Here is a 15,969-nt window from a genome sequence, read left to right on the forward strand (position 1 = left end):
ACAAGTAGACGTCCTTAGGTAACAGGAAAGTAATCGATGCGAAAAAAAAATGGGATAGCAAAAGAACAGCATTGGGACTTGATAGTAGCTCGATAGTAGATTCACTAAACCACTCGCACTCGTACCGGCATAATGGAATGAAGTAATGCGAAAGACAACTGACATTTAGCACTTTGATACCCAGCAACATTTGGCATCTATCAAGACGCTGATGTCCCGAAACCGTTCTAGTCTCACATCAAAACAGAGGGAAAATTGCGACTTTTCCAACCATAACAACAACTACTGCACCAAATCAACCACTTTTCTACTAAAACAACGCCTACTCGACTAAAACCACAATTACTCCACCAATCAGACAGGTCTACGGTCGTTCCTTCGGCAAAGAGTGTCGTCGGGATCCTAATCGTCTGGATATGGACCAAAACGTCAATACCCGGACGTAGCTCAACCGTCAGGTATGCATGCTCAAAGTCCTTGTGCTGGTACGACTCCCTGAACTGCCATATGCGTCTTCCTGAATCGACAATCGGATGAAGGAGTGTCTCGGCGATGGCCAAGATTATAGACAGGATGACTGCCCAATCCCCGATCGCCGGAGAGGAATGAACATTCCTCTCCGGGGCGCGGCGTATGAACACCGCAATTGCGATTCACACTCACTACTACCGCGAATATGCACATCAGCAACTACCCTTCACGATCAAATCCAATCGGCATGATGTAAAACACAGGAGACATACGTGTGAACAGTTCGCATTCTCCAACCCGACCACCAGGGTCCAGAGTCACAAACTCGGATTTCGCCCAGACCACCAGATCACCAGGGCCTCCGGTCATGATGCCAGCTCCAGCACCGACCACCACGGTCGGGTGTCGCGATGTCAGCTCCGGCCACAACCACCAGGTTTGAGATTGTAGATCTCTCAGCGCGCCCCACGAACGATCGTCAGTCGCGAGCGAATGACGAAAGCAAGAGGTTTCTCGTTGATTTCGTGAGTGTACGATGTACGCCATCGTAGCGGTATCCGGTCTCCAACCCCAAGGGGTTCTTGTCGCCGCGAGTTACGCGGACAGGATTTCCCCGTCATTAACCAACCTTTGAGTGGCGGCAGGATTTTAGTCGTGATGCGTGAAGGGGAGAGGGTGACTAACGACTGGAAACCCCGGCAAAATACGTCTGTCGGACGTCCGATCCCAAAAGCGGGAGGTTTCTCCCTGGAATGATGGGAGCACCCCTTGCCTCCTGAGGGGGAACATATCTTCTCCCTTGAAGGTGGGCATTTGCCCAACCTTCGCGGGGCGATGGGGTGTCTAGGGGGGGGAAGACCTGCTTCCAACCTATAAGTGAAGAATGATAGTATGAATGAGAATAGTATAGGAACAGGTTGACGAACACCTTTCAGCGACTGCATTACCACTTCGCCCTGAGGGAGAACATAAGTTCTCCCCTAAAGGTGAGTATTTGCCCAGCCTTGGCCAGGGTGAATCTACTAGTCGTGAATCTTCTTCCGACCTGTGAGTGGAGAATGTCAGGATGGATGGCACTAATAAACGAAGAGGGTGACAAACCGCAGATCAGCTGGCGCAAGCACAGTCGGCATGCTCTATGAAGATGCAGGTTGAAGAAAGGAAAAACGTATTCGTATGAAGATCTCAGAATCTTGTAATGTTGTCACGTGAAGAGGTTGAAAGATGAAAGTAAAAAAGAAGGCAAAGGGGGAAGGGAGGCAGGTATTGATAAGAATCGGGGGCAGCGGATTTGGCCGAAATTACCGCTAGTGGGCGCACACAATTGTGAGTTCCCACTAGCGGCGGCGCAAATTCTTCTCATGGAATTGTTTGTGTGGTCATGGTGCAAACATTAAACACATCAAATTTCAAAGTGGTGTGGAGATCGAGATCGAGTGAGAGAGTGTGTGAGGAGTCCAAGCGAAACAAACATGCACAATCTAATGCTTGCAGTAAACCTCGTCACCCCGCAAGCGCGACTCGGTAGAAAGGCGATGTAGATAGAGAACCCCATCTACTGGCTGGAGCATATAGCAAGCTGGACATACCAGGTAGCGCCGTTCTACGGTTGTACCAACCGGCGATCCATCATCCTCCCTGCGCCGATTCCCCCGCCGAACCTGTGGAACCTGCCGAATATCCACTCCAGTGTATTCTAGTCACGCGCACCGCTTTTCAACCCCTCCTCCTTGACCAGACCCATCGTCATCGACGAGAGCATACGAAAGCTGTTCTACCAGGATCAAGCAGGCCAATATCGACGAAAGAGGGCTAGCTGACTGATGGCGAGAGATGGAACTAAGAGTGCAGGTGGTTTAGGATTTCGTCCTGATATGTGGAGCACCATGATGAGGCCCTGGCGAGGTAGAGGTTGCCGCGGGTGTATGTATCGGCATCGGTTGCGGTGGATCAATCCGGCAAAGGAAGACGTCCTCGTTATGGTATCTCAAGGACTGCAGGGCTCCGAAGGCTAGATCCTGCCGATGTTGGTGCCAGCCGCTGCTCTGGAGCGCTTTATGCAAGAACGGAGACTACTAGGGATGCCTAGCGACGATCAAGGATACTCTCCCTATTGAGACCGACAAGAAGAACATTCCGCTGTGAATTATTGAAATCTCTGACTTTTATTGTACACTCGATACTGTATAGTGAAAGGGGGGGTAAAAAATACGCTTTGTGGCCGTACTGATAACGTATCTTGACCGTATTAATACGCTATTTTCCGTATCGGTACGGCCACAGAGCGTATTCTTTACCCCCCCCTTTCACTATACAGTATCTATTAAGACTCCCACTTTCCGAAACCGTTCCACTCTCACATCGAAACAGCGGCAAAAATACGATTTTTCCAGCCAAAACAACAACTAGATATTTTGACCAAAACAACAACCAATCCACCAAAACCGATCGGAACGCTGCAAAACTCGGACAGGTCCGTGATCGTTCCTTCTGCAACGAGTGTCGTCGGGTTTCTGATCATCCAGATATTGACGAAGACGTCAATACCGGGAAGAAGCTCAACCTTCAGGTATGCGTGCTCGAAGGCCCTGTGGTGGTAAAGTTCTGTGAATTGAGCTATGCGCCTCCCTGAATTGACCACCGGATCAAGGACTGTCTTGGCGATGAGGAGACAGTCCTTGATCAAGCAGCAACGACCTTGGAAAAGCCATCGTAACAGTATCCGGTATCCGGTCCCAATGGGATCTTGTAGCCGTGAATTCCGCCGACATGATCAACTGTTTGGATGGACGGTTGACAGCCCTGCATTTGCCCAGCCTTCGCAGGGGGGTGTCTTGGGGGGAAGCGCTGCTTCCAAACAATGAGTGGAGAATGTTAGTATGTATACGAATAGTATGGGAGGGGCTTGACGAACTCCCTGTAGATGGAACTCGACGAGCGGCGTGGGGCTTCGGCGACACGCGCGGCCGACGCCACGGTGGGTCCATGAAGCTTGTGGTCCTACGTTCTCGTTTCTTTGTAACCACCTTGGAAAATAGTCGTTGCAGCTCTTCGATGCGCTCCGATGCACACTAGTCCGAGTTCCACGAAACCTTGCGTTCTGCGAAAATGGAGGTAGTGTACATCGTTGTGGGAATTTACGTCGCATCTTCCGGCAGGACGCAGGAGGATATCCCAGATGTGCGCAAACCAACCGCAGGTGAGCGCACGATTTGAGTATCCTCTTTCCAATGAGCTGACGACCCCACCGACCGTCGCAATATTCGTCTGCCAGGGGAACCCTATTGGCAGTGAACATGGCGAAAACGTCGGTGGAGACGTGGAAATTGTGCCAGTGCATTCCCTGCGGCTCGTGCTCGCTTGCACCGAGGACTGCCGAGAGAAATAGTCCTGCCCCCACTGAGGGAAAATAAAAGTTCTCCTTTGAAGGTGGGCTTTTGCCCAGCCTTCGTGGGGGATAGTTTCCAGGGGGGAAGACCTGCTTCTGACCTATGAGTGGAGCATGTGAGTATGGTTTAGTATAGTAGGAGGAGAGGTTGACGAACCCCCTGGAGCGACAGGAGCACTGCTCCCCCTGAGGACATAAGTTCTCCCTCGAATGTGGCTTTTGCCAAGCCTTCCCGTGGGTTGTCTGCTGGGCGTAAATCTCCTGCGGAGCTATGAGTGGAGAATGTCAGTATCGATGGCAGTAGTAATAAGAGAAGAAAGTGACAAACCGGAGATTAGCTCGTGCAAGCACGGTCGGTATGCTCTATGAAGATCGAGGTTGAGGAAAGAAAAACGTAGTAGTAGGAAGATCTCGAAATGTTGTAATGTTGTTAGGTGAAGAGGATGAAAGATGAAAGAACAAAGTAAAAAAGAAGGAAGTGGGGGAAGGGAGGGAGGTATTTATAACAATCGGGGGCAGCAGATTTGGCGGAAATTGCCGGCTAGCGGACACACAGTTGTGAGTTCCCGCTAGCGGAGGCACAAACTCTTCTCATAGACCTGTTTGTGATCGCGGGGCAAATGTCAAGCTTCAAAGAGGTTTGGAGAGCAAGTTCAAGTGTGAGAGAGAGAGTGGCAAATAAACTAGAACACGCGAATGGTTGCAGCATACCTCGTCACCCTGCAAGCGCGGCTCGGTATATAGGCGGTGTAAATACAGTACAGACGGCTTCCGCCCACATGCTCGGTGGTAGACGACCTTCGCAATCCAGCAGCATAGGTCGAGCTTTCGCATTGTGCGTCTGGATCATCCTTTCGGATGCACCGATTTTGTGCTGCGCAAAAGGTGGAGATGGCTCGAAGGTAATTCCGTGTTCTACGAGGATCGACCGAAACGAATGGTTATTGTATTCACCTTTACCATTGTCGCACCGGAACCGAGTAATCCGATTTTGCTGCAGTCTCGACTCGAACATGATCTTGAATTCTCGGAAGACTTGGCATATTTCTATATCCACGTAATTCGACTAAAGTCATCATTATAGAGAATATTGTACTTGCATCCGGATAGAGATTGGGGTTTTATCGGCCCACAGAGATCTGAGTGTATGAGTTCGAGGGGCCTTCCTGCTCTTCTGACCGGAGCATTCCTTTGAAATTTCACCTTGGCCTTGGCCTGGACGCAGATTTGACATGTTGGAGTCTCAGAAGAATCAGAGGTGTCGATGTAGAGATCCTTCGGCAGAAGTTGACGGGGATCTCCGAAGTTTAGATGCGCAAGACGGCGGTGCCAGGTATGAAGATCTTTGCGGTGCGAGGTTGAAGCTGCAGCAATTGCCGAGTGCGCACGCACGTGACTGATAGTGATTGGTTTGCCGAGGAGGACGCAGGTCCTACAGCCGAGATGTCGTTTGCCTAGAGGTTGTTCGGCAACAGTGTTAGATGATATGAATGATGTCGCTATTCGAGATCTGAAGGTGACATCGAAGCCAGCTTCAGTCAGTTGTGGGACCGAAGGAAGAAAGTTTCCAAAGTTAGGAACGTATAAAGCTTCCACCATCAATGTCAGCCCACAGTCAAGCTGGAATTCGATTGTCTCTATTGCTGTGGCAAGACTTAGTGAGTCTGCCGATTCGACTTCCAGAGGTTTTTTGAGAGCTCAAACTTCTCGGAAGGGCAAAAGTTCAGCGGAGATGTGATGCGAGGGGCCGGAGTCGATTCTCCTGCTACATGTGGAGGTAGTTTTGCCGATTCTTATATTATCGGAGAGACCGTTTACAACGGTAATGTTGGCATGATGTCCGGAAGTGGACTGGTGGCCTCGCTTTTCGTCTCATTCTTTTCTGATCGCAGCCGCCTTTCTCGTAACGTGGCATTCACTCGCCTTGTGGCTTTTCTTGGTGCAGTAGTAGCAGGTCATAGTAGCCTTTTCAGAGTCTTCAGGCTTACAAGTCCGTGTGGGTAGTCACTGCTATTTCCTTGACTGGTCCGCACAATGGCGTCTTTGACGCTAGCGCACATCAGGAAGGAATAAAATCCGTTGGGTGCGAGTAGGTTGTCCTGACGCTGGCAACGCTGCTAACGCTCTCGAACGATTGCGTAGAATGAATGCCTACTCGTGTCTAGAAATGCGATACCAGTCGAACTACGTAACGCATCCAATGATCTAGGCTTGCTGGGAAATAACAATGCGCTGTCTGTTCCGTGTATGATTAGAGATGCCGGAAAACCCATGTGCCTGTGTGACCTTTCGTTCCACCGTAACTTCTTGTTGAAATGGATAACCGTTGAAAATCTCTAAATGTTCACGGTCTATTTAAGGTAACATTCCTTTCGTATGTAAGAACATCTATTCTCTTCCAACTTCACTATATACCCTTCATAGACTATGCACATGCATCAAACTATATTCTAATAAATACATCCTTTTCATCCCCCGTCCTGCTTCTCCAGATCCTGCGCTTCCTCACCCTGCACCCTTTCCTCACCCTTCTCCCTTTCCTTCGTGGCTTCACGCGTGTAGGAGCACCGACTCCTCTTCTAGGCTGGCATGGCACAGGGGAAGGAGATGTATCCGCGGTGGCACCAGCAGCGCCAGAAACAGTACCAAGAGAAGTTCGGCGAGTAGCAGTAGGTAGGGCGAAGCGGGTATGTAGGGGGGTGGCGCTATCGAGGAAGTTAGCCGTATCGAGGAAGGAGCCGGTATCTAGGGAGGAAACCGTGTCAGCGACGTTTCCGGCAGGACGGGTAGTAGTAGGGAGAAAGGGGATTTTCAGCGGATCACAGGGGGTACGGAGAAGCGTCAGTGGCGTTGGGCGACTTGTAGGTAGTCGGCGTGACAGATTCATACATTTCTGGAGTAAGACATTTGGGGAGGAACGATGTCGAACGTACAGAAAAAGCAATCAGAGTTACGATGTGAGTGACCTTCCATATCATCATTCGCCTCGCAGGCTTGAGTGCGTGAGGATGAGGTCAGACTGATGGCGAGTGCTGTCGCCAGTGCTAATAAACCCAAAGAACCCTACACCTGACACAATTCGCGACGCGTAGAGTCCACCATTAGAAAAACCATCTCCGCCGTCATCCAGGCTGATTCCGGCCTCCTTCTTCCAGATCTTCCTCGTCGTCCTCCTCCTCCACCTTCGCTGCCTATCCCTTCTCATCACCACGTTGTGCATGAACAGCCCCGGCTGCCCGATAGCTAGTGGGCAGTTCAGGCGGTTGCAGCGGGAGTGTGACGATAGAAAGCCTTCATTATTCCCTGTCTTGCTGTAGCAGTAGATTTTCTATATTCACATGCTAACATTGCGACAAAAAGCGCCATGAGCCACATATATGTCCAGTGTACACTCCATATCCAGTGGCGAGCTCATGGAATTGGCAGCGCAATTCTTCTGCGAATCCATTATTGCCGGCGGGAGAGCATTTGGCAGGAGAATCCAATGCATGGTGGCGAGGGCGCAATTCGACGGGGGATCATAGGACGACCATGCATCTGCAGCGGAGGTCGGGGGATGAGGCGAAGTAGGGGTAGAGGGTATCTGACAGGGTGAGTAAATAGAGGAGATGGCTGATGGCGAGCAACAGCATCTAGAGAGAAGTTAGGATTAGCGGCAGTTACAGGAAGGCAGTTACAGCACGGCGAGTGGCAGTAGGGAGACATGGTATTAGGTATTTCTAGCCAGAAGGGCAAGGAGAGTAAACTCTTTCCGCGGAATGGCTCGCAGCACGCGGAAAGAGTATTCGATCGAAACGAGGCTGGCAGCGAGAGCGTTTCGGCACCAGGACGAGCAGCACAAGGGGATTCTTTCAGCAGCAGGACGACCAAGAGGTTCCGGGTGAGGAGAAAGTCCCCGGTCGGGGAGATCCAGGTGAGGAGCAGTAGAGAGAAAAGGCATTCACAGCGGTGCCAGCGAGGTATCTGTTGTTCAGGGTCAAGTCAGCATGGCGCGGCCCCAATGTTAACAGCCTTCTATCGACATGAGTCACGAACAATATTGGTCTCCCACCCATCATACCGGAGCACCTATTACCAACAGCACCTATCCCACCAGGGCGATTTCGCGGGCCGGCGTCTTCAACACACTATGTAACCGCACCCATATGTTGAGGGCACCTCCGAGTTAACGTCACCCCCGAGTTGTTGGCACCACGTGTTGACGGGACGGGATAGTTGACAGGACGGGAGTCAAGGAACGGAAGGGTTGTCGGAGCGCAAGAGTTAAGAAAACCGACCAGCGACGGGCGAGGATAAGGTAGCCTTGTTAGAGCAAGGACGATTTGACGACACAGAATAGTTGTGGGAGTAGAAGACATGAGGGAGGAAGCCGACGTCGCGGACTAGAAACGTAGAGGCAGGGTCAAGGCCCCGGAACAGTTGTGGGAGGACGGAAGAGCAAGGCCGGAAGAGTGAGGGAGGGGGCGAAGAAGGTTTGTGGCCCCGGGAGAGTCAAGGGGCCTGATGAGTTGTGAAAACAACCTACTCATCCGCGCGGAGGAGCTTTGGGATCATGTCCAGTCCGCAGATGACTCTAGGGTGCAAGGCAGGACCCCGGAAGAGTCAGGTGGCATAAGATTCAGAGCACGAAAGAGGTGAGGGAGCCTACGGGGTGTCGATACTGCCATTTTCCAGATAGAAAACATGCAAGCAATGAATAACACCAAAACCACACAGATTTCTGGGTGCGTTTTGCGCAACAGCGTTCCAACGAACGTTTCGACGTTCGAGACCTCCAGCAGACGTCGCTCCCAGCGAATATGGGGGCGCGGGTCCGGTCAGACGGTCCCAACGCACTCGGCGCGACTGACGTAGCAATCATTATACTCGCATCCGGGTACGTTACCAGGATATATTCTCTTCATGACGCACTCACGGAGCGCTGTTGGGCAATGCACCAGAGGGAAATGGTTCTCCCGATGATAGAATCGAAAAGGGCCCGAATAGTATTGGGAGGAAGTAGGCTGAGCATCGAGGTCAACAACGTCATTGACACGCGTGTGTCGACGACAGGATACAGATCCCGCAAAGTTTCTATGATAAGTGTGAATAGGGCAATACGGGGTTGAAGGCGAGGCTGTGCTGGTTGGGGGATGTAACTTCATGGACGTAGGAATACATGTAAACACTCGATACTAGATTCGCTAAGCTGATCGCATTCGCAGCCGCATAAATGGACGAAATAATGCGAAAGACGATAGAAGTTTAACTCATTGCTATGCAGTAACGTTTTGAATCTTCCGAACTGTGTTCGGACCTTCGACTATCCTCCTTGCTTTCCTTGCTTCCTGGGTTCGGTCAGCTATTGGGAGGTGAAAACTACCAGCAACGCGGAATAATAAGCTACTCTTCAGATTGAAACGACGACGCGAAACGCGACGGCGATGGGTGTCAAGATTGACGTCCAGAAGGGGCTAGAAGATTCAAGATCCCAAATGCTCCACCTCATGAAGCGGACGCGGACCGTGCTCATCTCAGAACCCGACGTATCTGATTATCTTATATGTATATGTATTGTGCCTTGGGCAAGACGAACGTGTATATAGAGGGCATCTCTGGCCCGACAAGAAGTAGAGAATCGATTCAAAATTGTCTATCCATCTATCCATCCTTATCTCTATCCTCCATATGCTTGACACTACCTAGGTCATATCAGACCTCCATATCCTCCTTTCTGTCCTTGTTTCCTAACTTTCGTTAGCTACGAGCAGAGGAGGAACACAAAGAATGCGCAACCATGAGCTACTCACCGAGTTTGAGATCGTGACTGCAAATGCAACAGTAGTGATGAGAGTGAGGGCGCCGGGGCGCGGGTGACTCTTCGGCTTCGTTATCGTCTTTGAACGTGTCCGTGGCATCTCCCTGTCCGATGGTGTCACCGTCTTCGACTGCACATGTCGCTTCGTTGTAATGCTCTTCAGTCACCGCAGCATGCATTACCAGTCACCCATACGCCAGTCACCCATACGCCACCGCAGCTGGAAGACTGAACTTACCTGGCTCGTCCCTTGGGTGAACGGCTTGTGGAACGGCGATACGTTCCTCGGAAAGGCTAGGATTTTCGAGGTCTCCGGTCTCAAGACATACTCAGTTGGATATACCATTATAGTGATGGTTTTGGAGGTGATTCATCAAAGTGATATTATTGGAGGATTATAGTTGAAGTGGTATGTTCGGGTGAAGGAGGGAGAGATAGAAGGGACGAAGAGGAAGAAACCAGGCTGCAACCCGCTAGGGCATTAGTAATTGCAAGCACTCACCACAATTCCGTGTGGGCAGTGACTGGTATTTCCTGAATGGCCCGCACAATGGCTTCTTTGACGCTAGCGTAATACCACGTGGGGTCGGCAAGCGCCCATGCAAACACTGCCTTCTCTCTCCCCTCATCTCTCCTTCGCTCTTCCACACATTTTGATTCTCCTACTCATCATCACTGACGTCCATGCGACGCTACCTGCCTTCTCTCTCCCCTTATCTCCCATTCTTTCTCCCACAAATTTCCCCTCTCCTGCACATCATTGCCTACGACCGTGCCACGCTACCATGGGGAGCGATCTGGGAGAATACCCGCACACACCTTCAAGGACCACGATTAGGTATGTAATTGCGCACACTAAGAATAACGCTACTAATCCTTTCTTAACTTCACCAAACCGCGGCGACACATCTCAATGCTGTTTATTATGATAACTGACGCAAAACAGTGGTTGTTGAAGGAGGGCCAAGGGAGATAATTCCTTTGCCCCCTTCAATTCCCGGACACAGTTCCGCCATATGTACCGCCCCATGTCAGCGGGGGTAAGTCTGTTACTAGATCAACTTTCACTCCTCCTTCCTTTCTCCTTCATCATCTGGCAACTAGAACTCTGCTACGAGATCATCACCAGCTCCACCGACAATCGAAAGGTAGATCTCCTCTTCCTTAATCGTCGCACTTAGTCATCATCCCTAACGTTCGAAATCCAATCCAGCTACTTACCTACCGTGTATTACCCGCACTAACAAGATGAGTTCTGGTACCAAGCGAAAGACGTCGGACAGCGACGGTGAGGATGCGGCAAATCCTGCCGCTGTACCTGATGCGCCCTCACCAACCGCTCTTCCTGCCGCTGTCTGTGCAGCGCAGCCGGCTAGTCAGCCAGTCGACCAAGGCCAGCAGCCCGATCCGAACGGATCAGACCACATGATGCAGAACTTTGGAAGGACGACGCAGCAGCTCATTATGATGCTCTACGCTGCCCAACATACCCGTCTAGTGACACGCCTCCTCCCGTATCAAATTTAGGTAAGTCAATTTCCATTGCCTGGGTTTCGTGCACGCCCGCCCACCGTCGAATATGGAAATACTGACGGCTCGGTGTGGGGTTTGCGTAAGACACTTCGGACGATCGCGTTAATTGTCTGCGGCGTCGATGCCTACAGGTACAATGCGCCCGGGACGAACGAGAAGGAATCGACCGAAAACCTGACGCTGATTGTTGCCCCGGTGTCGGTGATGTCCACCTGGACCGAGCAGGTATGAACGGCTCTTCGGGGTTATGCCTGTAATATGGGTGCGGCAGCACGGCGGATGCATGCCTTCTCAATTGCGCACCGTGTATCCAAGGAGAATCCCATCAATGTCGCGGTCTACCATGGGCCACGGAGATACTCGATAATTTTCGCCGACTACGACGTGGTTGTAACAAGTTACTCCACTCTGGCCGCGGATTTCAGTGCTTCAGGCAATCGATAGTATGTCCCCTCCCCAACCGATCTCCCCACTTCCCCCTTTAATCAAAGCCGTGACTGATGTATCCAGTGCGGTTTCCGCAATTGTGCGGAGGAATGAACATTATTCTGCCGAAGGGGATCGGTGTATCACCACAATGGTGACGATGCTAGGAGTTGCCTCCTTGATGGGAGATGCTCATGTCCTCACGCCTCTTCCCGACCCCTACTGTAGCGGTGGGCTGTTGTTACGGAAATGTGGCTGCTGCTGAGAATATATCTTCTGGTATGGAGGTGGAGGCTTGATGATCAGGAGAAGGGTTTTTGTCCTGAATTCAAACTGAACGGCTACTAGCCAATTGCACATTATGATGGAAATAATTGAGGATTTTGAGCTGTCTACACCGGAGGGAAATCTCTGCAGTGCGACCGTGTGCTGTCAGTTCTAATCATCCCCTGGTAGATATGTGTGTAAAAACAATCAAACCGTAGAGACTCGTTCCTCAGCACGTAGTAACGGTGTTTACCTTTCGGACGTCTGTTCATACCCTCATACAGACCTCGCGGGAGATCTACCTCCTCCGCTCTATGGCCGATTGTTGGTACTGCGAAGGTTTTTGGTGCTTTCTTCCGGTCGCTACTCGGTCGATACATGTAATCCGGCGGCCTAGTAGTTTCATCGATGTAGAATTTTCATTTTGCTTTCCAATGCGATGTTCTATCCGAATACGTGATCTATCGCAACATGTCTTTATATCCTTCCATCTCGAATCCGTACAGCAATGAGAAGGAAGTACCCCTGCCAATTCGCGATGTTCTGATTTTCGACGAACCCCAGCGAACATCTCCGGTTCTCGTATCCTGCTCGTGTGTGCTACAAAAGCATATCACCATGCGAATTGCAATCTGATTGCCACGAAGACTCTCAAAGATCACGGAAGTCTCGCCGAAGGCACACCTTGGTTGTGGTCGTATGCACGGTCATACCAGGACTACCGTAATCGGAATGTGATGTGTCAACCGTCACCCTGTACAAATAGCTTCTTATGAAGCCAAACTGGATCTTGATTCTTTCCGGCCGTGATAGACCAGAGTCCGTCACGAATAGAGTTAGAGAGGTCCACATTCGCCATGTCTGCTTCCAACTGTATGAAAACAGAGGGATGAATGCTGGGGTCGAAACTATCGTGCGTGGTCAAACGGATCCTGCAGGCGAATGATTCGGGATGCTGCATACTGGAACTTCACTCAGCGCGGTGAATATTTTTTACGTATTCGTACTACTAGCTTTGTTTCGTGCGTCGATCCGGCGCATGGACTATGCTCGACTAGCCAGGAAACTAAGGGCGCCTAGTTAAGCGAGCGTAACACCTGTCGCACAAGGAGTCGAGGACCGCTGCCGAAAACTCGGGATGAAGAGCGAAAAAAATGATTCGAATAGTGGCTCGCACACTAGAATCCGCAAGCTCGCGACGTATTGTATATTGCGCACAGCATAACCAAATATAAGCGTTTGATTTAACGGAATGCAATCTCCGCAATCGAAGGCCAGCATCTCCATCGCGAACTAAGTATGGTAGAAATAGAGCAGGATTGCGTAGACCCCGGTTGTTTTAGAATTGCGCACAGGAAGGATGAAGGAGTCGAGCGCGAAGCGGAGGAGCAAAACGTGTGAAGGTATACCGCACGATGATGGGAGAGAAACGGGGCCGGCCAAGGTTAGCCAAAAAAGCAGGCTGACCCTTGAGAAAGTGACGTAGATACCTGCTAATCGGATTTCTCTGACAGCTACTCGAAAGCTTTGCGTACCGCGCTCCCCAAGCTACAACTGTCTTGGCTCCCGTGACAGAAATGGCAAGCTGCATTAGCCACGTGATGTGCTCCCGTCGCGGGTCTAACCCTAAAGGTTAAACTAGTGTTAACGTTTTTCAATGCCTAGAAGTGGCGTGGACGTTCATCACCATGACTACCACCCCGTCTTTCATCCTTTCTCTCCCATTATCCTTCTTCTTCTCATTCTCTTCCTCCTCATCAACCTCCTTTGCTCAACAACGACGACAACCACAACCACACATGATTACAGCCTTCCGGGGCGTATCCCTTTTTCCGGTCCAATCAGGCAAAAGCACAAACTCATGGTCGCCACCATGGCGGTTCAAAAAAGGAGTCCGGCTTTCGACGGAGTCACTCCACCGCCGCTGAAGTATGTCATTCCCAGATTTCTCCTCTTCATTAAGCGATGCGTTTTGACTGATCAGGTGGCAGCCACTCAACGGTCCCACGGTGTCTGACAAGACAAGCATGTCCGAACCTCCAGCTTTTTGGGTTTATATACCCGGCTACCGGGCCTGTGTGTATCCTTCACTCTCTCTCCGGGTCTTCAATTCCTAATGTTTTGTGTAGCAGACCCACGTGTTCATGCGGATGTTTGCTGAGCGGGCCCCGGGGCCTGCTCCTGCGCTGCTTCACGCAAAACATCGATACGCTCGAGGTGCCACAAGCACCATCAAACCCTCTTCCGCGTCAAACGTGCGACGCGGAGATCTGCGGAGCAACAGTCGTATGACAGAAAATTGTCTCGGCATTGAATTAGGACAATGAACCGTTTCGAAGACCGGCGACCGCTCCGCATTTGGAAAATGTCTGTCTAGATTAAGACGGACAAGAGAGTCATGTCTGAGCCACCTACGCTGCACCCACTGCGCCTCGGTCACCCACTCTTAATATCAACAGTCCCATTCGCATCTGGCCCGACACGACTGCGTTCAAATAGATGTTCCTAGTATGGGGAATACTCTCGCCTCTCAGACGTCTCGTCGGAGTTACCTTCTCCTGCCTCGTGTTGCGAAAGCGTCCACGACGTCGGAGACCAGTATTTCGTTTCTATCAACTACTACCAGACGCCAAAATGAGAGGAAAAGTCTACAGAGCCCTTCGACCAGTCGATGCCCCCAGCGAAGCTCTCGCGACGCGATCTCATCGTTGTCGCCGAGTACATCAAGTCGGGCAACTGCAAAAACGTCGTGTTCATGGTATATACCTACTCTTCACTCCTCCCCTGGGCTCTTCACTCTCTCACCAGGTATCCAATTACTAATGTTTCGCGTAACAGAACAACGTGTTCATGCGGATGTTCACACAGCGGGCCCCGGGGCCTGCTCCTGCGGTGCTGCACGCATAATATCGACACGCTCGAGCTGCCACAAGCACCATCAAATGCACTACCGCATCGAACGGGCCACGCAGAGATTTGCGGAGCTGGAGCCGAATGACAGAAAACTGTCTCGGCTCTCAACCAAGACAACGTCAGGGAACCGTTCGTCCTGACCAACTACCGTACAACCGCAAACTGCCTTGCCCGGTACCTACAAGCTGTAATATGGAAGGTGTACGGCAAGGCGTCCCAGTGACGTCTGCCGAAATCACCGCTACTGTATTTGCGGGGCTTCCGCTTTACGGCAGTAATATAACCGCCCAACTCCTATAACCAAGCGGCTGAATTGCGCCGTGTGGGATTTCATCTTCGAGATTGTATCCAATGATTGGCGAGGCCGCCTTTCCAGTTGGTGGAGGAGGCTGCGGCCTGGGCCGAAGACTCTGGCTTTATTTTTATTTTTGCTTTTTGTTTTTTGTGTTTGTTTTTGTTTTGTTTTTGTTTTTGCTTTTGTTTTTGAGGAGGTCGCGGCCTGGGCTGAAGGCTCGGGCTTCAATTTTTGTGTTTGCTTTTTGTTTTTGTTTTTGTTTTTGTTTTTTTGCTTTCTGCTGTAGTAATTAATTTTACTTGTTGCTTTATTACACCTTGTCCTGCCACGAACAAGATTTGATGTCGACTTCGCAACTTTGTATTTCTACCTGTAGACGATCGTAAGGTGATCCTGATGAGGCGGGATGGTTGACATCGGTTTCAACGCTGGAGGATTACTGTCATCGCGTGGTTCAATACCGCTCACGGCCCCACCCAACCAGGCCCGCCTGATCGAATGCTAATTCCATACGAGATTGATGCTACAACCTTTTGCTTAAATGTAGGCATTCATACAGTCGCTGCCATTGACGGACAGCCATTTCACCCGTGTGTAGCCCACAGCTGACTCTTTTACACGCAAGATGACAATCTTACTAAAACCTGTGCTTTGCAGTAGTACCAGCGATGAGAGCTGCTAGATACCTGTGAGGATTAGTGTAAAATCAAATTAGTAATACCTAAATCAACAGCTGCTTTCTACACATTCACCTGAAGCCTAAATGTAAGCCGCAGCAATTAAAGCTCAGTAAAGATGCCTATGTCTGCTATATTCGCGCAGATAGAGATCGAATCGTTTTTTCTTTTCCTGCAACCCTCGCTATTCCGGCTTCTCCGC

The 15,969-nt window shown here is 50.7% G+C and overlaps 1 protein-coding gene across 1 annotated transcript; it reads left to right on the plus strand.

The window, feature by feature from the left end:
• Positions 1 to 10,441: 10,441 nt before the first annotated feature.
• On the plus strand, positions 10,442 to 11,633 carry BZA05DRAFT_416225 (uncharacterized protein; the record flags this gene model as incomplete). The annotated part of the gene is made up of 5 exons (XM_051485374.1): positions 10,442 to 10,494; positions 10,615 to 10,696; positions 10,905 to 11,153; positions 11,321 to 11,414; positions 11,461 to 11,633. The coding sequence occupies 5 exons, from the start codon at positions 10,442 to 10,444 to the stop codon at positions 11,631 to 11,633; spliced, it is 651 nt and encodes a 216-aa protein (XP_051342699.1).
• Between the last annotated feature and the right edge of the window lie 4,336 nt (positions 11,634 to 15,969).

The sequence above is a fragment of the Tricharina praecox genome (genome assembly GCF_024521635.1).
Source record: "Tricharina praecox strain CBS 144465 chromosome Unknown BZA05scaffold_4, whole genome shotgun sequence".
Classification (NCBI taxonomy): domain Eukaryota; kingdom Fungi; phylum Ascomycota; class Pezizomycetes; order Pezizales; family Pyronemataceae; genus Tricharina; species Tricharina praecox.